Genomic DNA, 23,015 nt, shown 5'->3' on the forward strand with positions numbered 1-23,015 from the left:
GGCACACCAATGTAACTATCACCTTAATCTACCAGCCCTGCAGGATCTGGCCCCACCCTCACTCCTCCTCATGTCCTGCTCCCACTTGTCCCTTGCTCTCGGCCAAATCAATCCCTTTGTTGGAATGCTCTTTGCTCACTGCATTTCAGGTTTCAGTTTCAATGCCACTTTCTCAGAGGCCTTTCCTATCGCGCAGAAACTAAAGGGGTCTTTCAGTTCCTCCATATCATGTCATCATGTTTTATTCTCATCATAGGGATTAATTTGTTGCATTTTATTTATCTGTTTATCTACTTATTTTTTCATTATCTTTCTCCTAAAATACTCAAATCACAAAAAGGGAAACCTCATCTCTTTTGTTTCTTGCTGAACTCCCAGTGCCAAAACAGGGTGTGGCCCACAGTGGGGAATCCAATAAAATTTCGCGGTGAATGAATTTAGTTGTTTTCTTCATCTGTTCTGACCAGCAGTGCTTATCAGTATCTCTTAACTACATGAACGTCTTTGCTTCCCTTGCCACAGCTGATAGAACCATGGCGACATCTGCTGCTTTTGAGACCCTCATGGATGGAGTGACAAGCTGGGATCTCCCCAGGGACCCCGTCCCCAGTGAACTCCTTCTTATTGGAGAGGCTGCCTTCCCCGTGATGGTGAATGACAAGGGCCAGGTGCTCATTGCTGCCTCCTCCTACGGCCAAGGCCACCTCGTGGTCATGTCCCACGAGGGCTACCTGATGCATGCTGGCTTGACTCCATTTCTCCTTAATGCAGTGAGCTGGCTCTCTCCCTGCCCTGGGGCTCCTGTGGGAGTGCATCCATCCCTGACACCTCTAGGAAACATCCTGCAGGATGCTGGGCTTGAGGCACAGATCAAGCCAGAACCAGGAAAGCCCCTGGGTGTTTACTGCATCAGTGCCTACAATGACGCCATGACTGCAACGCTGATCCAGTTTGTGAAACATGGAGGGGGCTTGCTCATTGGGGGCCAGGCGTGCTCCTGGGCCAGCAAGCACGGCAGTGACAAGGTGCTGTCCAAATTCCCTGGGAACAAGGTGACAAGTGTGGCCGGAGTGTACTTCACCGACACCTGCGGAGACAGGGCCCGGTTCAAGGTCTCTAAGAAGGTGCCCAAGATCCCACTCCATGTCAGGTGAGTGTCTGTTCCCCCCTTAGAAAGTCTGACTCAGGTTAAACAATAGAGTTGCTCCCCCTCTTCAACGAGCTTCCATGTCAATACAGGTGACTTTCCACCCAGTTTTGGAACCACCACAAATCAAAAACAGGATGATTAAAATGCACCAAGACACAAGAGAGGCTGGGCCCTCTCTGCTACTCCCTCCTGTGGCCAACACTGAATAGAAAAGCTTGTCTTACTCACCACTCTATCTCCATGTCTAGTGCCTGGAACATAGAAAGTACTTATCAGTAACAAATACATGAAAGAACATTTGTTTGTTTGTGTGAGAGATCAAGGCAGACAAACCATGCCATTGTGAGGTTTATATTGCAGGGGAGAGAAAGGCAATTAAGGAAATTAATATATATGTATTCTATCAGGTATTGATAAGATGCATGAAGGAAAATAATGTAAGTGGACTGCATGACAACAGGAAGGCGGGTGGAGGCTATTTTATTTCAGGTGTTCAGGGAAGTTCTATCAGTCAGGCCAAGTTGAATTTGTCAGGATTTGTTGGTGTTGTTAGCAGAAGGGATTTAGTGTGGGACATTGACTGTACTCATGATAGAGGAGCTGAAAATACACATAGGGGACAGCAGGTAATGCAGAGATCAGCAACAGCAGAACCAGCAGAGGGAGGTGGTGGTGTTAGTGGAGTCCAGGTGCTGCAGCCACCTGGTAGAAGCTGGAGCCATGCTACCCCTTCCCAGCAGGAGCTGGAACCACAGATTCAAGGTCAGTGTGCTGGGAGCTAGAGCCTCAAAGAAGACACTGTGGTTACCAGCAACACAGCCCGAAGAGAGAAGCACACACTTAGCCTCCTTCCCTCTTCCTTCCTGATTTCAGTCTTCCACCTCTACCTTCCATGGGCAGAGCCCACCAGGATCCAGGTAACAGGCGCGAGCCACAGAAAAGCAGTTTTCTGCAACACAGAGAATGACCATGATGAAAGGTGAATGGAGATGAGAGAAAACAAGCCCATGGCCAGCTTGGAAGGCAGGTCTGGTAGGTGGCATTTGAAAGGAGACCTCAAGGAAGTGAGGGACTGAGCCATGTGGGCATCTATGAGAGGATTCCAGGTAGAGTCAGGAGCAAGGGTGAAAATCTGGAATGGAAGCCTTCTTGGTACGTTCCAGGAGCATCAAGGAAGCCAGAATGATGGGAGCTGAGTGAATGACAGCTCAGGTCATATAGGAACTGATAGGCCAGGAGGAGAACTTTAGATCTTATTTGCAGTGAGAACGGAAGGCATTTTGGATTCTCTACAGAAGATTGCTATGATATGACTTAAATTTCCAAAGGAACCCTCTGATTGATGGTGAACAGACTGTGGGAGGCAAAGGTTGAAGCAGCAGATCAATCAGGAGACCACTGCAATAGACCACAGGAGAGATGGAGGGTGTCTGTCACCCCTCCACCCAGATAAGGGTGACAGAAGCTATGGAGCTACATAGAACAGATTCCATTCTGGACACACTTCAAAGGGAGAACCCAACAGGCTTGGCTGATGGATTGAGTAAGGAGAAAGAGGAGTTGAGATTTTTGGACTGAAAAAGGCAAACAATTAGAGACAGGTGCTGCTATGTATTGATCTGTGAAAAGACAATGAGAAGATGGATTAGAGGAGATCAGGAGTTTCATTCTGGATATTTTGGGTTTTAGATATTAGTGATGACTTATTTCTGTTTGGCCACATGTAGCAGAAGCCTTAATTATAGCAGATTAACCATGTAGCCATTTATTTTTTCTATGAAACATGAAGCTTAGGTTGGTACTTCGTCTCTGTGGCTGTGACTCCATGATGTCCCATAGTCATGCTCTGTCTCCTCATCACTGCCCACTCCTGTCATGGTGTGTTATTTTATCCTTATGGCTACAAGACTGTCATTGTCAAGATAGTAGCAATGACATTATACCCATGTAATAATAAATTAGAATGGATACACCTACTTTTAGTTTATAAAATTGTAGGATTGTTGGCCCCACAGGGTCGTGGGGTATCCCTTATGCTGTGCTGAGGTACAGGATCTGAGAAGTAAAGAGATAGGACACTGAAGAACTGGTGAAGAGCAGCTGGACTCGGGGAGCCATGCCACCTGTGAGCAGAGACAGGCGAGGCCTCGAATGCTCAGAAGTATCTGTATTTATTAGGTACAAGCAGGGGGAAGGATCATGAGTGATAGGCTTAGTGATAGGGTATACATAATCACGTGAGTCACAAGTGAGGGGGCCACCCCATTATGTCACTTGGGCAGAGAGGTGGGCCATGTGCAATAGTAGAGGGTCGTTTACTAAAAAGAAGTCCACCCCCATTAGGTCACCGAGGCAAGGAGGTGGGATATGTGCAACAGGTGTCCTGCAGAACACTTCTTATCTGGGGCCTGGAGACTTCAAAGGATTTCTAATAGAAGGATACTATAAGCTTAAGGCAGTGGGAGCTGGCAGACTTGGGCTCTTCTCTTAAAATATTTATGGGAGGATGACTTGAGCTAACACAGAAGAGAGAAAAGACTAACAGGGTGTACAGCTGCCATGTCTGGTCGCACCAGAGGGGTTCTTCTCCACGGTTATTTCTAGGATCTCAGGCCTGAGGCCTACTTTCCACAGGAACTGGATGCAGGTACTACAACTCCTTTATCAGGAGGAGAGGCTCTTGCTCCAAGCCTGCCATTCAGCATATGCCTTTTCAGGCAGGGACGCCACTGCCTGGGTCTTTGGTTCTTGTCCTGGTCTAGCTGTTTTCCCATGTACTGCTTCTGTTCTGTGACTGCTCTAGGCATTCCTCCTACCACAAACTACTATATGGTTATATAGAAGGATTCTATAAATCAGCACTAAATGTGTCAGTATAGCTCTGACTACAATACCTATATGATTATATAGAAAGATTATATGGGACTAAGTGTGATTATATATATATGCTAGATATAAGTAAGCAGTGAGTTAAACTTCAGGCACTAATCATGCCTGGGGTCTGCAGAGTTCTCCTTCCTCGGTGTCCATAGGGGGGGTGTTACCCACATAAAATCATATTTTTTCTGGAAGCCCTAACTACTAGACTTCTATTTCTATTTTAGCGACCATGATAGTCCTAGCTGCTAAAATATAATCGAAGTCTAGTGATTAGGGCTTCCAGACCGAACTACCAGGAGGTCTGAAGGCCTGGCTGTTTTTAAATGGGCATTTGGTGTCTCTGAAGAAATCAAGATTCTGCTACAAAAAAGAAAGAGCTACAGATATAGTGAGCAGCTAGCAGTGACTGGGACCCTCAGCCCCAAGCTCTGGACCTCTTTGAATTCCTTCCCTTCTGAGAGATTTGGGGAGGTGATGGGTTTACTCAGAGACATTAGGGTGGGTCTGATTCACTTCAACTTTTTTATTCTAACACTAAGGGAAAAGCAGATTGAATCTCATCACCATAATCCCTCTTAATTGCCCCAAGGGACTCTCCTCTTTAGCTAAGTTAACCTCTTTTTCTTCATCTATACCTACATTTATAATCCCTGCCACCAATTCTAAGGTATGTTTCGTGTCTTTGTTATTTTAACGCTTAATTACTGAAAACGTTAAACATATGCAAAAGTAGACAGAATAGTACAGTGAACCCCCATGCAGCCAGTCCCCAGTCCCAAAAACAGTCAACTACAGGTCTATCTTATTTCATCCGTAGCCCCGCTCCTCCCACCCAAAATTATTTTGAAGCAAACAGCAGACATCATGTCTTTTCAGCTGTAAATGTTTAAATATATATATGTCTAAAGAGATGAAGTCTTTTGAAAACATTACTGCAAGTCACCATTATCAAACCTAAAAGAATAATTCCTTCGTGTCATCATTTATTTCCATGATTGTCTTATTTTTTGAAATTTGTTAACATTGGGCTGGACGCGGTGGCTCACACCTATAATCCTAGAACTTTGGGAGGCCAAGGCAGGTGATCACCTGAGGTCAGGAATTTGAGACCAGCCTGACCAACATGGTGAGAACCTACTAAAAATACAGAAATTGGCAGGGTGTGGTGGTGCGCACTTGTGGTCTTAGCTATTCAGGAGGCTGAGGCAGGAGAATCATTTAAACTCAGGAGGTGGAGGTTACAGTGAGCTGAGCTCATGCCACTGCACTCCAGCCTGAGCAGCAGAGACCGTCTCAAAAAAAAAAAAAAAAAGGTGTTAACATTGGTATTTTAAAAAGCGGAAATATTACGATTTCTTGATACAACTTTTATATCTCCTTTAAGATATGCATTTTCCTTCCAACTTTCCATTACTTACAGTTTTGTTGCTGTTGTTGAAGACACCAGATTCTCTTTCTCAAACAGTTTCCTTCAGTCTAGACTTTGATAATAGACCTCAAGGAAGTGAGAGAGCGAGCCAGGTGGGCATCTGTGAGAGGAAGGATTCCAGGCAGAGTGAGCAGCAAGGGTGAAAACCTGGAAAGGTAAATTGACTGCCTCCCTGGGGTATCATTTAATATGCAGGTACCAGTCCACGGCCTGTTAGTAACCAGACCACACAGCAGGATGTGAGCAGAGGGTGAGCAAACAAAGCTTCCTCTGTATTTACAGCTGCTCACCATCATTTGCATTACCACCTGAGCTCCGCCTCCTGTTAGATCAGTGGCGGCATTAGATTCTTATAGGGGCATGAACCCTATTGCAAACTGCACCAGCAAAGGATCTGGATTGCACACTCTTGAGTAGAATCTAATGCCTGATGATCTGTCACTGTCCCACATCAACTCCAGCTGGGAGCCATGTAGTTGTAGGAAAGCAGCTCAGGGCTCCTACTGGTTCTACATTATGGTGGGTTGTATAATTATTCATTATCTATTACAACGTACTAATAATAGAAATAAAGTGCACAGTAAATGTAATGCACTTGAATTATCCTGAAACCCCTGCCAGGTCCATGGAATAATTGTCTTCTATAAAACAGGTCCCTGGTACCAAAAGGTTAGGGAACACTGATTTAACGTATTCATCTTTTCCTTGTATTTTCTGCATAAGACAAATTAAAAGTTAGATTTTGATTTAGGTCAGGATTGACAAACTAAGGCCAGCCCCCTGTTTTTGTGAATAAAGTTTTGTTGAAGCACAGCCATGCCCATTCATTCAAAAACTGTGGCTGCTTTCAAGCTTCAGTGTCTACCATTGTTGAGTAGTTTCAGCAGAGACCATATGGCCCACAGACCTAAAATATTTGTCTAGCCTTTTAAGGAAAAGTTTTCCAACTTTGAATTTTTGACCTACTTTATAGGTGGCAGTATGTACTTCCTTTGGGTAGAACATAATGGTCTGACTTTCTCTCTTACTGTGAGGTTGGCAGTCCTTAATAACCATTCCTTGGCCCTAGACCCATTCATTTGTGTGTATAAAATGATGAGTTTAAAATTTTAGTATTCATTTTATTTGTTATTTGTAATAGAAGAAACTTCCATTCACCAATTACATACCCTATGGCATAATTTATATAGGAAAGGCAAAATAAATGTTGAATTCTCTCTTTATCATCTTAAAACCACTTTTCAATATTGAACTGGTTTCCTAGCATCTTCCTGAGGTCACCAATGTGTTTAAGTTTTTCTTAGAATCATTATGAAATCACAATTGAAAACACAATGTGTTTCATTTATTATCCTGATTGATGTTGAAATTTGTCATGTTTGGCTATTGTGAGCCAATTAAAGATGATTCCTGAATCTTTTCCACCCAACCTTAATGAGCTTCCTGGCTTTTGGTATAATAGGAGGTTTCAGTTTCGTCTCATACATTTCCTGCTCAGGCCCAGGATTCGCCATTTCTCCAAAAAGCCCTATTTTTCTTTCTTCTTTTCTTTTAATGTACAGCCCATATTTCTGCTAGGAACCATAATTTGCATTTAGAACCACAATCCGGGCATTAGAGATGTGCTTGTGATTTCTGCACATTGATTTTGTATCTGGAGACTTTACTGAAGTTGCTTATCAGTTTAAGGAGATTTTGGGCTGAGACGATGGGGTCTTCTAAATATACAATCACGTCGTCTGCAAATAGAGACAATTTGGCTTCCTCTTTTCCTAATTCAATACCCTTTATTTCTTTTTCTTGCCTGATTGCTCTGGTTAGAACTTCCAATACTATATTGAATAGGAATGGCAAGAGAGGGCATCTTTGTCTAGTGCCAGTTTTCAAAGGGAATGCTTCCAGTTTTTGCCCATTCAGTATGATATTTGCTGTGGGTTTGTCATAAATAGCTTTCATTATTTTGAGATACATTTCATCAATGCCTAGTTTATTGAGAGTTTTTAGCATAAAGGGTTGAAGGCCTTCTCTGCATCTATTGAGATAATTATGTGATTTTTGTCTTTGGTCCTGTTTATGTGGTAGATTACGTTTATAGGTTTGTGTATGTTGAACCAGCCTTGCATCCCTAAGATGAAGCCTACTTGATCGTGATGAATAAGCTTTTTGATGTGCTGTTGCATTTGGCTTGCTGGTATTCTATTGAAGATTTTTGCATCAATGTTCATCATGGATATTGGCCTGAAGTTTTCTTTTTTAGTTGAGTCTCTGCTTGGTTTTGTCATCAGGATAATGTTGGTCTCATAAAATGAGTTAGGAAGGATTCTCTCTTTTTGTATTGTTTGTAACAGTTTCAGAAGGAGTGATACCAGCTCCTCTTTGTACATCTGGGAGAATTTGATTGTGAACCCATCTGGACCTGGACTTTTTCTGGTTGGTAGGGTATTAATTGCTGCCTCAACTATCTATAGCAATAAATGCCCACATGAGAAGTGAGGAAAGATCTAAAATCAACACCCTATCATCAAATTTGAAAGAGCTAGAGGAGCAAGATCAAAACAGTCAAAAGCTAGCAGGAGACAAGAAATAACTAAGATCAGAGCAGATCTGAGGGAGATAGAGAAACAAAAAAAACCCTTCAAAAATCATTGAAACCAAAAACTTGTTTTTTTTAAAAAAATCAACAAAATAGACAGTTCTCTAGCCAGACTAATGAAAAGGAGAAGAGAGAAGAATCAAATAGATGCAATAAAAAATGATAAAGGGGATATTACCACCAAAGCCACAGAAATAAAAACCAACATCAGAGACTACTACAAACAACTCTATGCTATGCACATAAACCAGAAAATCTGGAAAAAAACTGTTAAATTCCTGGACATTGACACCCTCCCAAGGCTAAACCAGGAAGAAGTTGAATCCCTGAATAGACCAATAACAAGCCACACATCTTTAAAGTATTTTAGAACTGTCTCTCAATATAAAGACCACATGTAACATTGGTTTCTTGTTTTATAAAATATCATGATATTTGGAAATCTAGTTATTCAAAAGATTAACACTGGCATTTCAATATCAAAGACCTTGGTTTTCAATTGTTTCTTCCTTTTCTGGGCTTTCTCTCAGCTCTTGAAAATCCAATTTATTCTTCTTTAGTTGCAACTCAAAGACGCTCCTCAGAGAAGTCTTCCCCAGTGGCCCTACTGAAATTAGGACTGTCCATCCAGTTTCACTTCATCATATTTCTCCATTTATTCCTGAAACATTATCACTCTCTATAACCATCTCCCGTGTTTCTTGCTAGGGCCTGTTTGGCCCGCCAGAATACAGAGCTCCATGATCTTGCCTATTGCATTTACCGCTTCATTCTCAGTTCCTGTAATACCTAACATTAGAGATCAACAACTATTTGGAAACTATATAAATCAATATTTGGAGACTATATAAATTAAATTGCTATAAAACCATAACAAGAGAAAAGGGCAGCCTTATATACTAGTGTTAATCCTGCAGACAGCTTCCTACTAGGGAATATGGGGTTGGAGGTTGCATCAGAGCCTTCCAGCCTCAGCCAACAACTGAGCCAGAGATGACTGACTCCTTGAGGGTCTCAGAAGGTCAGAATCTGAGTCTCTTCAAAGCAAGTCCTATTAGAGGTTGTCAGTGAACATTCCTACGAATAAATCTTGGCAAAGGTCCTTGGACTGACCTAGCAGGTTCCTTAACTTCAAATCTCCACTGGAAAGCCCTGGAGCTCCTTTGGAGAATTGTTCACTGCCCCACCCCAACTCTGTCTGCCAAAGGGTGTGGCAGTCTCTAAGAACCCCAACAAAAGATCCTCTCATATCCTATCCCCAAGGACACACCTATGTTTATATAATTGAAGAGGGCACTGCAGTTACCTTAATATTTAAAAGCAAATCCAAACGCACTTGCTACCTTTATACCATGACAGAAGAATCTGGGGAGAAAGTTAACTTTTCATATCAACCAGCCACCCATTACGCTTATACATAGTATAATCTGCAAGGTCTAAAAAGTATTAGCAGTTGCTCATGTCAAAGTAAATACATAGGCCGGCGCGGTAGCTCAAGCCTGTAACCCCAGCACTTTGGGAGGCCGAGGCGGGTGGATCACGAGGTCAAGAGATCGAGACCATCCTGGTCAACATGGCGAAACCCCGTCTCTACTAAAAATACAAAACATTAGCTGGGCATGGTGGCGCGTGCCTGTAATCCCAGCTACTCAGGAGGCTGAGGCAGGAGAATTGCCTGAACTCAGGAAGCGGAGGTTGCGGTGAGCCGAGATTGTGCCATTGCACTCCAGCCCGGGTAACAAGAGTGAAACTCCGTCTCAAAAACAAAACAAAACAAAACAAAAACAAAGTAAATACATAATAACTGAGCATGCTGATGCACACATACTCACATACTCAGGCAGGAGGCTGTCTTGAGGCTGAGAGTTCAAGGCTGCAGTGTGCTGCAATTGTACCTTCAAGTAACCACTGCACTCCAGCCTGGGCAACATAGTGAGACCCTTTCACTATTATTTTTAAGTAAAAATTGTAAATATGTACGAGTAGCTTAGTTTTATGACTTTCTTGAGGAGGATTTATTATCTCTATCCTAAATACAGTTATATAGAGTAGGAAAGCCTTTGTCCAAAGAGTTCCAGGTTATAAGCACCACAGTTCTGTTACCATATTCAAGATCCATGAATGTAGTTTCCAGGTTAAAAACTGTCAAATGAGGGTAGATCCCAGAATTACTCTCTGAACCAAATCTGATAAAATAAATGAAAAATAATTAATAAGTGGATGGATGTGGAAGGTTTTGATCATGCAACATACATTGCTAACCACTGGCCAAGGAGACCAGGTAATTGACAGGTGGCCCAGGATGGAGCATCTCCTAACAGCAATCAACCTCTCATGTACAATAGAAAGAAAATAGTCAAAATCACAAATTCAAGAGTTATCATTAACGCCTTCTAATACCAGGCCTAATCAAAAAAATCCCAAATCTAAAATGCTCCAAAATCCAAAACTTTTTGAGTGCCACCAATGCCACAGCAGAATAGGAAAATCCCACACCTGACACCTTTGCTTTCTGATGGTTCAATGTATACAAATTTGTTTCATGCATAAACTTATTTAAAATATTGTAAAAATTGCCTTTAGGCTATGTGTAAAGGTGTATAGCAAACATAATTGAATTTTGTGTTTAGAGTTGGGTCCCATCACCAAGGTATCTCATTATGTATTTACAAATATTCCAAAATCCGAAAAATATCCAAATCTGAAACACTTCTGGTCATCCCAAGCATTTTGCATAAGGGCTGCTCAACCTGTATCATCTCCTTCAATTCTCACAATAATCTTCAGAGATTGGAAATATAGTTAACAAAACCAGGAGAAAGAGTAAACATTGTGACATTGTTAGAAATATTTATATTTTTAAGCAGACGTTTGATCTGACCTAGAAATATGAATATATCTGTGCTCACAGGTGGGTAGCAATTGTTTTCTGACTATTCCAGATGAGTAATTTATGTACCTGCAATTTTTTTAAGTGAGTTTTCTAAATTATTTTCTTAAATTTGACAGGTTAAAATAGGTTAAATAATATTATGTGTCTAATAGGCATGATTGAGACCTAAAGAGATTTTACCCTGTATCTACTAGCTAAAAATAAAAGAAAGAAAAATACCTTTACAATTTCAAGGCACCTCTCTGATTATCTATGCCCATATTGTTCAATGATGTTGCAGACTGTTTTTAAAGTTTTGTTATTTGCTACAGTTTATCTGTATTAAATTAATTTGAAATACAAAAAAGATATTGTAGGCAGAAGGTCTTCAAAAGGTTTTTTAAAGCATCTGATCAACATAGTTCTCTCTAGCCCTTTTTTTTTTTTTGATGTTATAGGTCCTAAGGAAACATTGTTTCTAGATTCTAGTATTTCTATCCTGTTTATATTTATCAGAGAGTGAATTAAATCCAGTAGAGTATTCTTACATCCCATACAATCTGAACAGAAAAACAAAACAAGCCAAGTGAAGATATATTGGATTATGACCAGTAGACTTCATTACTTTTATGTTTAAGAAAAAAATGTATAAATTGTTAGATGTTTTACCTTTAATATAGTGAAAATGACAGCAGGGCACTTCACAATTAATCAGTGCTGTAACTTCCTAATTTGGCAGCATTTTAATCAGCATTCAGAAACCTCTCACCCATGTTACCTGTCTGCTCAGGTGTGGTTTGGTATAATACATTTCCTAAACATGCCATCCCCTTCCTTTCCTTTCATCCTCAGTGGCTTCCCCTGCACTTGCAGCTCTGAAGTAACACATGCTTTTCCTTTCTTAAATACAGAATTATTTGCACCTTCTCATCCTGTAAAGCTTCCTTTGCATAAGGTATACTGTTGAGAAACATTAAGTTTGCCCTGACCCTGTGGCTCCCTTGTGGAGAATCCCTTTTAGTTTGTAATTAGTGGTAGGTGGGTAACAGCTGCCTAACTGGTATACTTTTGAGTTATGAGTAAATATAGAAAACCTGTATATTACTAAGAATCACCTGTCTAAGAGCAAATAAATATGTGGATGAGAATTTGCTTGGGGCCTCAGCCTGGAACACTGTTAGCCTCTTAACTCTCAGGCTGTTATCCCCCAGACAGATCCACTCTGTTGTTCTATCTGGGTGTCTGCCTCTCGATACCTTCAGTGCTGCCAGGGTGTGGGGGGGGGGAGTCCCCCAACCAAGCTGGTTCTCAGTAGTATACCTGTCAATAGCCTTGTACCCAGATGTAGGTTTCATCAAAGTCTCAGTAATTGATTGAGAGAGTTCTAATATGTAGACAACAGTGGTTTTAGAGGCATGCCAGCCTGGGTTTTGTAAGAATTAAAGAGGTAAGAAACACGAAAGATGGTTTGACAGTCAAGGACAGGTTTAATTTAGAGAAAACAAACCTGAGAGGGGCTTCTGGCCGAGTTAGGTGAGAGGCACATTCTCTTACAGACTAAGAGTTTTTAAGGATTCAGGGTGGGAGAGTCTATGAGAGGTTTCTACTGCTTCTGTGTCTCTTTGTTATGCTTATGGGAGGGAGAGTTGTGTGTCTATTCCCATACATCTTTCTGTAGCTGCATACCCTTCACCCCTGCTTTTAGCTTCCTCATCATAGTACACCTGAAAGAAAAGGAATGTGCTTATTAAGGCACACTGTTTTACTGGGGCCCGTTGTATGAAGGTGAAGTTTGGCAGTTACCCAAGAGACTTCTTTGCCCCCACCTCCTTCTGTGCCTGAGCTGTCTAATTATACCCTGCCTTCTGGTTTCTCCTTATTTGACTGGTCTGTTGCTCAGCCTCTTGGCATTGACTTAGTTTGTTATGAAACACCTGGTGGTTGGGGCACTCCTATTTATACTACCTGTTCTGGCAAAGCTTATACCTCTCTCTGGAAGCTGTTTATATTTTTATTTCCTATGTTTATTTTATCTTATTTTGCTAGGCACACTATTTATACTCAATCTTGCGTTGCTTATTGCTGGTAATGTTTCCATTACCTGGGCTTCTGGCTCATATTCCATTTATTGTGAAAATTGTATTCTTACCAACTGCATTGATCCTTCCTTTTTTCCTGTCCATACCCTTCTTCTTGTGCACCAGCCCCCCTATGTTATGTTACCCGTTAACATTTCTGGACCTTGGTATGATGAAAAAGCCCTTCTTATTTTCCAACAAGTTTGCGATCTCATGATCCACCCTAAACGTTTTCTTGGTATTCTCATTACTAGCATTATTGCTGTTGTTTCAGTTGTGGTCACTGCTGCTACCGCGGCTGTTAGCCTTGCTCACAGTGTCCAAACTGCTACTTATGTTAATCATCTTGCAAATAATATTTCTGTTATGATGGGAATTCAAATGGATATTGATAAGAAAATTGATGAAAAACTTAATGCTTTGGAACAAACTGTAATTATTCCTGGTGATAAACTTTATAATATTCAAAACCGCCTGGCCCTTCGTTGCCATGCAGGTTATAAATATATTTGTGTTACTAATACTCCTTATAATGACACTAAATGGCAGTGGCCTCTTGTTAAGGCCCATTTACAAGGAATTTGAACTCATGAAAATTTATCTCTAGATGTTTTCAAGCTTCAGCAGGAAATTCATGCCATTGATTTTTCTTGTCGGAAGCTGCCTGAGGATGACACAATCACCTGTGATATTGTGGACATCTTGTCTTCCTGGGTACGTGGAGTTCATCTCCCGTCCTTTTCCTCTTTAATTGGTATTGGAGTGGCTTTACTCCTTCGTATAGTCCTTCTCCCGGTACTCTTTCGCCTTGTATTCTCCTCCCTTCAACAATTTTGGCTCAAGCTTTTTGAGTTGCATTTAAAAACAAAAGAAGGGAGAACTGAGGGAGACCTGTGGGGAACACTCCCGTGTGAGGCCCCTAGGAAATGGACCTCGCCATACAGTGAGCTTGAGCCCGGACACAGATCCCAGGTTGGGGGAGTCCAGCTGAGGGAAAGCAGGAACCGAGAGAGGGACTCTGCTATTCAAAATAATTAACAGACATTCCTTTATGGATATGAGGACTTCGGAGGCATTGTGTCCACTTTCGGTTCCTTATGGTTTATTGCTTCATTGTGTTCATTTTGGGATCCTTGTTACATTAGTTGTAAAATATTAACTTCAGTATTTACAATTGTTAAGTATTTACTGGGCGTAACTTACTTACCTTGTGATTTAACTTAAGTATTTACAATTGTTAAGTATTTACTGGGCGTAACTTACTTACAGGGTGTAACTTACTTACCTTGTGACTTAAAAGTATTTATATTTGTTAAGTATTTACTGGGTGTAACTTACCTATTGGGAGTAACTTACCTTGTGACTTGAGTATTTACGATTGTTAAGTATGTACTGGGTGTAACTTACTTACTGGGCGTAACTTACTTACCTTGTACTGTTCCTTTTACTAGTTCCCCAGAATTGTTTTCTTTTTCTTTTGTTATTTGAGAAATGCTTTGATCTGACATAAACAACATTAAGTAGAAAAGGATATAATGGAACCTACTGCACAAATAAAATTGCTGCTTGCGCATAGCTCATCCAGTCCTCCAGACCCCGCTCTTTTCTTTCTCCTTTTTTTCCGTGCAGAGTATAACTTTTATCCATACACGATGTTCACTTTTAAGTTTTTCCTCTTTGAAATCACTTGCATCCCTTATTAATGCTGGCATATCTGCTTTTCTTTCTGTATTTTTTTGAAAGAAAACTTCGTAGATTTTGTCATTTTCAGTCCTTTTATGTCATTTAGTTTCAAGTGTGCTTTTTATAAGCAGCCTATATCCAGATGTTTTTTAACCTAATCTAAGAGCTTCTGTCAAGTTGAAATTTAATACATTCATATATGGTGTGATGATTCACATGTACATCTTGCCCTTACCGCCTTTTATCTTTATTTTCTATTTTTATGCTTCATTTCTTTTTATATTTTTCCTTGCTTGTGACTAAGTTTTATCTATTTCTTAAATTTCCTCAACAAATTTGTAGATTATACATTTTCCTTCTATTGTTGGAGCAGTTATCTTAACATTTTACCTTTAATGTTTAATTACCCAAGAAATGGAATTGTACATTTTCCTTATTTGAAAACACAAATTATTGAGACAAAAGTCCTTTTGATCATCTCTTTCAATTTCACTTCTTTCTCTCTGTCCAACAATCTGAAAGAAAACACTTTCATCAGTTTCTTCTGGTCACTTCCTGACATTTTGGACATACATTGACATATGTTTGCTTTATATTGTGTCTTCCATAAGGTGCATCACCAAGTTCTGCTATTTTTGAAATTGTTTTACTCAAATGTTTTGAATATCCATCCTTGTTAATTAATAGGTGTATGTATTCTTTTTGAATGATAAATAGGAATCCATCATATGATTAAATGCCTAATTTTCATGCTGAAAAGAAATTCTAGAGAATCTGCACAAGTGTTATGTTTTTCAATTATGTTTTACTCCCAGGCTAAACTATACTTTCAAAAAATATTTAATTTCTAATTATACAAGAAATAAATGTTAATTTTAAAATTTGAGACAATAAAGCTTTATAAACATAATTAAAATGACCTACAATCCCACCAGCCAAGATGACCATTGAAGACTTATTTTTTTAACAAAGACATTTTGATAATGTTTAGGTTCTTCTTCTATGTCTAATTTCATGGTTTTTGATTTTTCCCAAAATGTGTCTTATTTAGAGCATGGTATCTTGTAATCCAATCTAAAAAGTTTTTCCATTAAGCATTTTTCAAATTATCTAATAATTATTTTAATCACTATATGTTTTGCAATCTCTTGTTAACTAACTAATGAACTTAACCAACCTCCTATTGCTTGACATTTACAGTATCTACAAATTGTTTAAAAAATTCTTGAAATACAAAGCCTTTTCTAGATTCATTACATTTTGACATTCCTTAATAAAAAGAAGTAAATACTCTCACCAGGCGTGAGTGAATGTTTAAAAACGGTGTGTGTTTATATAAATCTTCAAGTATAGTGTGAAAAAACTTACTTGTGATGTGTTCCTAGATCAGAACTACCCTATAGAGAGTACAAATTTGATGATTTTACAGACTTCCTTTACAGAAAATTAGCTCAAGAAATTAACAAGCAGTATGACATTCTCTGGGCTTGATAAACTAATTTTTTAATGTAATTTGTTTATATGCTTAAATATTTTAAAAGATAAGATACTGAAGCCAGAATATTCGATACTTAGTTGCCTAAATGGGAAGAATCTCTGGAGGTGCTCATTTCGAACATGTGGATTTTAAGATATGCAAGTAAGGGCAATCACTACCTCTATAGCATTTCCTCACATCTATGACAACACTGCTTGTGAGATATACTGTTATTTTATATATTACTAAGCAAGAGGAAACACTACCAATTGAATAATAATATGCCATCAGTTGTGAAAAAATATGCCTTAATCAAGATAAAAATAAATGATATTAACATGCTCAAATTCTAATATTAGTAAGAATGGGAAGGTTGTCATGAACCATGCAATCTTCCTACCTGCACATAGATTTCTCTATTCAGTGAGTGCAATTCAGTGGCTCATTAACTAACTGTAGCCTCATCGTTTCCCCTGTCTCTTCCAGGTGTGGGGAGGATGTCAGGCAGGACCAGCAGCAGCTCCTGGAGGGGATCTCAGAGCTGGACATTAGGAAGGAGGAAGTCCCCTCAGAGCTGCTGGTGCATGGAGCCCTGGCCTTCCCTCTGGGGCTGGATGCCTCACTCAACTGCTTCCTGGCAGCTGCTCGCTATGGCCGAGGCCGGGTGGTCCTGGCTGCCCATGAGTGCCTGCTCTGTGCTCCGAAGATGGGGCCCTTCTTGCTCAATGCTGTGCGCTGGCTGACCGGAGGTCAGACAGGCAAAGTTGGGGTGAACACAAGTCTAAAAGATCTGTGTTCCCTCCTATCAGAGCATGGCCTGGAATGCAGCCTGGAGCCACATCTGAACAGCAACTTGGGTGTCTACTGCTGCACGGCCTACAGTGACAAGGAGGCTAAGCAGATGCAGGAGTTTGTGGCTGAGGGTGGGGGGCTGCTGATTGGGGGCCAGTCCTGGCAGTGGGCCTCCGAGAACCCTGGCCACTCCCCCTTGGCTGGCTTCCCTGGTAACATCATCCTCAACTGCTTTGGCCTCAGCATCCTGCCTCAGACTCTCAGCGCAGGCTGCTTCCCTGTTCCAACCCCTGAGATGAGAAGCTACCACTTCCGCAAGGCACTGTCTGAGTTCCAAGCTATATTAAACCACGGAAATGGGAACTTGGAAAAGAGATGTCTGGCAAAGTTGAGAGTTGATGGTGCAGCCTTCCTACAGATTCCTGCGGAGGGGGTCCCTGCTTACATATCCCTGCATAGGCTCCTGAAGAAGATGCTAAGAGGGTCTGCACTCCCAGCTGTGAGCCGGGAAAATCCAGTTGCTGGTGACTCCATTGAGGCTGTAGTGCTCTCTCTGGCCACTGGGCTGGCTCACTCTCTAACTGACTCCTCCCAGCTGGCCAAGGAGCTTGGCACCAGGACCTGCTCCTCCAATTTGTACCCCTCAAAACACCCCATCACCGTGGAGATTGAAGGAAACAACCCAGGTATGAAAAGAGAACAGTGTGCCCAGAACAGGAAAGACCCAGGGGAAAATGGGATTGGCTGACACTACACAGGACATTGCAGGTACTTTCCCTCAGACCCTTAGGAAGACTCACTCCATTCTTTTTTCTATTTTGACAGATTTTCACTCTGTCACCCAGGCTGGAGTGCAGTGACGCAATCTCGGCTCACTGCAACTTCCACCTCCTGGGTTCAAGCAATTCACCCCTCTCAGTCTCCTGAGTAGCTGCAACTACAGGTGTGCACCACCATGCCTGGCTAATTTTTGTATTTTTAGCAGAGATGGGCTTTCACCATATTGGTCAGGTTGGTCTCAAACCCCTGACCTCAGGTGATCCACCTGCCTGAGCCTCCCAAAGTGCTGGGATTACAGGCATGAGCCACTGAACCTAGCGGACTCCATTCTTTATCAGGTACTTTCAAGAAAATGGAGGTTGGGGCTCTGTTTAGAGTTTAGGGGAGATGAATCCAAGAAGAAGTATGGATGACGTAAGATACAAAGGAAAGAGGCTGCACCTATGGGAGGGGCTGTGAGGCCCCAAGTGGAGATTAAGTCACACTGGAAGAACTTTCTCTGTGATTTTGTAGGTAACAATGATTACTGGGTGAGTACTGGACTCTATCTCCTGGAAGGACAAAATGCAGAAGTCTCACTGTCTGAAGCTGCTGCCTCTGCTGGCCTGAAGGTAGGCTAAACACCTACAGTTGCCACCTCTCAACACCCTAGAGCTGTGTCATTCTCACCCACTGTCCAGTTCCAGCTCAGGGGGATCCAGCCAAGAGTACAGGGATGGATTACTCTGCCCATTTTACTGATTTAACAGTTGAATTTCAGGGCACCTAAGTGAGTGACTAATGTGCCTAGTGTTATCAAGTAAAAGGGGCTCACCGTAGAATGTGCTAGAAGCCAATACTATGACACTTGAGGTTTTGACCAAATTAAAAAAAAAAGCATTTGATTGCAAGTTGACTAACAAGGAGACAGTAGAAAAGTCCAGCTCAAATCTGTCTCATTGTGCCTGCTTTAAAGAGTTCCTTTATCAGAGAAGGTTTAGGGAGTAGGTTCTCTGATCAGTAGGGGATTGGTAGAAGGAAAAGAAAGGGCTGGAATGTCCTCGGGCATGTGCACGTCCCTCTTCACACCTCCTCATGGGTCCCATGTGCAGATTCAGGGGGAGTTAGTGTGAAACGTGCAGTGGAAATTTGGGCTGTGATGTTGGCAAGCACATTCTGCACAAACTCTTATTTTATCTCTTTATCTTGACACCTGAAGTGTGTCCATAATCCCATCACTCCCAAAATATGCCCTAAATGCGGAATTTAAATTCGTCCTGCCTCCTTGACTCTGAGGGTCACCTTCTACCACAGCTAGGGTCTCTTTTGTGTCGGCATTCTTTCTGGAGTTTGTTTACATCAAACCTAAGAAAAGCAACTCCAGGATCCTAGAAAAAACAGACCTTCATCCATCTGGCCAGGAAGGGAAGCTCTGGGAAAAGAGGGAGAGAGAATCAACCTCACTGTCTCTGGACAGGCCTCCTGTGTATTCACAGAGGACAGAGCAGAGACCCTGAGCTCATTCCCAACCTCAGACTCACCACACTGGTGTAGGTCCTGCTGGAAGAGCCCAGGATTCTGCCTGGCAAAGACACAAGGCCTTTGTCAGGATCAGCCTGGTCTCCCACCAATTCATGTCAGGTGAAGATTTACAGTGGAGCTGTTTAAATCCTTGGAAAAATGATTTTACATGCTTTGAAGTCCAAATGACTTTGGAGTGCTAAAATTTCCTAAGCTTCCATGCCTAGCACATAGAAAAGGGAAGCTGGGTTTTCATGGGCATGTTTGTGTAATACTTTCCATCTACACCACCTCACACACATCGAAGGACTCTAATTCCTCCAACACTTGGTGGAATCACCTATCCAGTTACAGATTGGTTGCCACACTGATGACCTGACCAAGGCCAGGAAGCTACGTCGAGCCCCCATGGTGACTCACCAATGCTGTATGGACAGGACCAGTCAGTCAGTCTCCTGCCTCTGGGGCGGCCTTCTCTACGTCATTGTGCCCAAAGGCAGACAACTAGGCCCTGTGTCTGTCACTATCACGGGAGCTGTGCATGCCCCATACTACAAGCTGGGTAAGTGGACTGAACATTTAGTGGGGAAATTGTGGGATGGTTGCTAAATGGGAGAGGGATGAGGTTTGATGGAGAGAAAGGGCAAGAACTGTTGGGGGAGAACATGGAGGCAAAATATATGGAATACCCTGTGTCCACGGAGACTTCAGGGCAGACAAAGAGAAGAGACTGGAAGTCCTTTCCACTACAAGAACATTATTGCAGCGTTCTTCCAAAGTTCAAGTTGTACTTTTAAGCTCAAGGTATGTTGCAAAGTGTGTGTGGTGGGTTCCATGCTATTTGTTTCCAGGTAAGACATCGATAGAGGAGTGGAAGAGGCAGATGCAGGAGAACCTGGCTCCCTGGGGAGAGCTGGCCACAAACAACATCATCCTGACAGTGCCGACCACAAATCTCCAGGCCTTGGAAAACCCTGAGCCTGTGCTCCGCCTCTGGGATGAGATGATGCAGGCTGTGGCCAGGCTGGCGGCTCAGCCCTTCCCTTTCCGCCGACCCGAGAGAATTGTGGCTGATGTGCAGATCTCAGCTGGTGGGTGCTTCCAGGAATCCTCCTAGTCAGTGGACACCATTTATCTATTACTTTGGCTTTTATGAATATTCAACATGTGTAAGCGTAATTTTATTAGTAAAGCAAGGGAATAGGTTATAAAGGACATTGACCATGATGGGGATGAAAGAATGTTTACATGTGAAAAGGCAAACTGTTGACATCTACCAGGTGAGATTTCACCAGATGGTTGAACAATCTCAAAAAAAGTTATACTGGGAATTCATAGATGGCAACCAGAATCATTTCAAGGAGAGTCTCCAAAATAAACTATTTTCTTCAAATATAAGCCAGAGTTGAAAATGAAAAAAGGAAATACGGAAGGAGGTATATGTTAGGTACTTAGTGGTTGAAAAGAAACAGGTGCATAGGAAGCAAAATAAGGAACTCTGGATCCCACATGGGGAAGTTCCTTTGGATCTCCATTTTTGTATCTTCAAATAAAGACAAAAGTTATCTCTGTCATTGAGTATAAACCTGGATAAAAGTTGCATATATGGGGAAGAAAGAATGACACTGTTACAACCCTAAAGGATGTCAAATCCAGACATAGGACATCATATCACAGACTGCGATGCCAAAGACACTCACACACACAAAGTGAAGGTGTAAAATGCCAGCAAGAATGACTATGTAAAGTATTACCAATTTCTGCAGGGCCAGAGTGAGGAGGAGGGCACAACTCAGGTGTGAGACGCTAAGAAGGGGATTAGGTACTATTCAGTTTCTGACCAAGTCAGGGAACGCTGTCTGCTTTCCAGTCAGCATAGAGATTCTGCAATTACTGGGGATAACCATGATGGTGAAGAAAAGTCCCATATGGAGAAGAATGAAGCATATAGTTTGGGTGGACCCTCCTTCATGCTCATGTCTTCCTTCTGTGTCCACAGGCTGGATGCATTCAGGATACCCCATCATGTGCCGCCTGGAGTCTGTGCAAGAGCTCATAAATGAGACGAGCATGAGAAGTCAGGGTCTGTGGGGCCCCATTCATGAGCTTGGCCACAACCAACAGCAGGATGGATGGGAGTTCTACCCACACACTACCGAGGCCACCTGCAACCTTTGGTCAGTCTATGTGCATGAAACAGTCCTAGGAATCCCCAGGGCTAAGGCCCATGAGGCTCTGAGCCCTCCGGAACGAGAGAGGAGAATCAAGGACCACCTGGGAAAAGGAGCCCCCCTGTGTGACTGGAATGTGTGGACAGCCCTGGAAACATATCTACAGGTACTGAGCTGAAATCCTTGGGGAAGGGGATGACCAGACTTCTCTATCATGTATCGACCTGGATCCCAGGAGCTCTCCAGCTTCTTCACTACTCACCGGCCTGGCCCACCACCTGCCCTAGAAATGAGAGGGACTGGGCCTCATTGTGGTGCTTCTCGGGTTTTGCCCCCACTAAGGCAGAAAGAATGGCAGCTGTCTCACTCACCTTCTGATTCTGTGATGTAAGAGGAAATGAAAAGTACTATGAAAATAGAAATAGAAATATAACATATTATTCAAGGGCAGGAATTTTGTGAGACGTTCCTGAAGCTGAATCACAGTTCTTCCACTCACTGGCTTTGTACTTGGTCTTCTAATAAGTGTTCCATAAATGGGCATTGTTTTGTTTAATGTGTTTCACCTAAATTTTTGTTTAATGTGTTTCACCTAAATTTTACGGGTCAAATGAGTGTTACACTTTTTTATATATATATATAATAACAGGGTGTCTGCAATGCAGCTGTGTTACAATAAGAAGGCATTGTCAGAGATAAATCTTCTAGCAAGGGTCTCAGCATCCATCATCCCACTTGAAACCAAAATGATTTAAAATGAATACCCAATCAAGCCAATAGGAGAACACTGAAGTCATAAAGCAACTGTGAAATAAACACAAATCCCTGCCCCCTCCCCTAGTCCAGCATTGAATGTCCAGGTTTCTGAATTGTCAGTGTTGTGCCCCTGTCACATCTCCCACAGCTCTATAGATAGGAGCTGTCTGGCTCATTTTTTCAGAGCCAGACACTAAGTTAAAGAATTTCAGCAACTTGTCAAGAAGCACCCATTTAAGTGAAGGACCTAGAAGTTAAAATCAGGACATAATGACAAGCCCCAGACTTTCACATTGCCATACCTGCTCTTAGATTTTTTTACCTGTCACTAATTTTCTGACCATGAACATCAGACAGCCCAGTCAATGAAGGAACTTTATGTTGTATCCACTTCCACACCCTTCGATAGCCAGTCTGGGGTATACAGGACCATGGACCAGAATGGTAGATTGCCCCTAAAGTGTAAGTTTAAGCCCTATTTCTACCCTTCTCTGCTACAATGTGGTGCCCCGAATATCAGTTCTCAAAAGCTCTAGAGAGACCGCAACTGAGACTCGGCCACAGGACAAACAGGCACCTTGTGACCCCATTTCCTGCTAGAGGGCTTCTCCTTGGCATCCCCATACCTGCTGCCTGAACTAAGGCCCTTATTAATTTTCCCTGAGTCTATTCCAGTAGCCTTGTAAGTTGTCCCAGCATCTTGCCTCAGTCCTCTATGATCCATCTTCCTTACACTCCTTCCAAAATAATGTTAATACTCTGTCTAGAAAATGCTTACAGGGTTCTCTAGCACATATGGGATACAGTTGAAGCTGATTAGCAAGGCATAGGAGGCCCTTCCTGACCAGAGGTGC

The 23,015-nt window shown here is 42.0% G+C and overlaps 1 protein-coding gene across 1 annotated transcript in view; it reads left to right on the plus strand.

Moving 5' to 3' along the window:
• LOC100386427 (TRPM8 channel-associated factor 2-like) overlaps window positions 1-23,015 on the plus strand; it is a 30,393-nt gene that overhangs the window by 3,464 nt on the left and 3,914 nt on the right. Inside the window, exons 2-7 of the mRNA XM_035254516.3 lie at window positions 523-1,150; window positions 16,649-17,640; window positions 18,248-18,345; window positions 19,583-19,796; window positions 20,086-20,325; window positions 21,234-21,571. Of these exons, the coding sequence (XP_035110407.2) occupies window positions 534-1,150; window positions 16,649-17,640; window positions 18,248-18,345; window positions 19,583-19,796; window positions 20,086-20,325; window positions 21,234-21,571 (2,499 nt within the window). The 5' untranslated portion in view covers window positions 523-533. The remainder of the gene's footprint in view (window positions 1-522; window positions 1,151-16,648; window positions 17,641-18,247; window positions 18,346-19,582; window positions 19,797-20,085; window positions 20,326-21,233; window positions 21,572-23,015) is intronic.

The sequence above is a fragment of the Callithrix jacchus genome, chromosome 11, assembly GCF_049354715.1.
Source record: "Callithrix jacchus isolate 240 chromosome 11, calJac240_pri, whole genome shotgun sequence".
Lineage (NCBI taxonomy): Eukaryota > Metazoa > Chordata > Mammalia > Primates > Cebidae > Callithrix > Callithrix jacchus.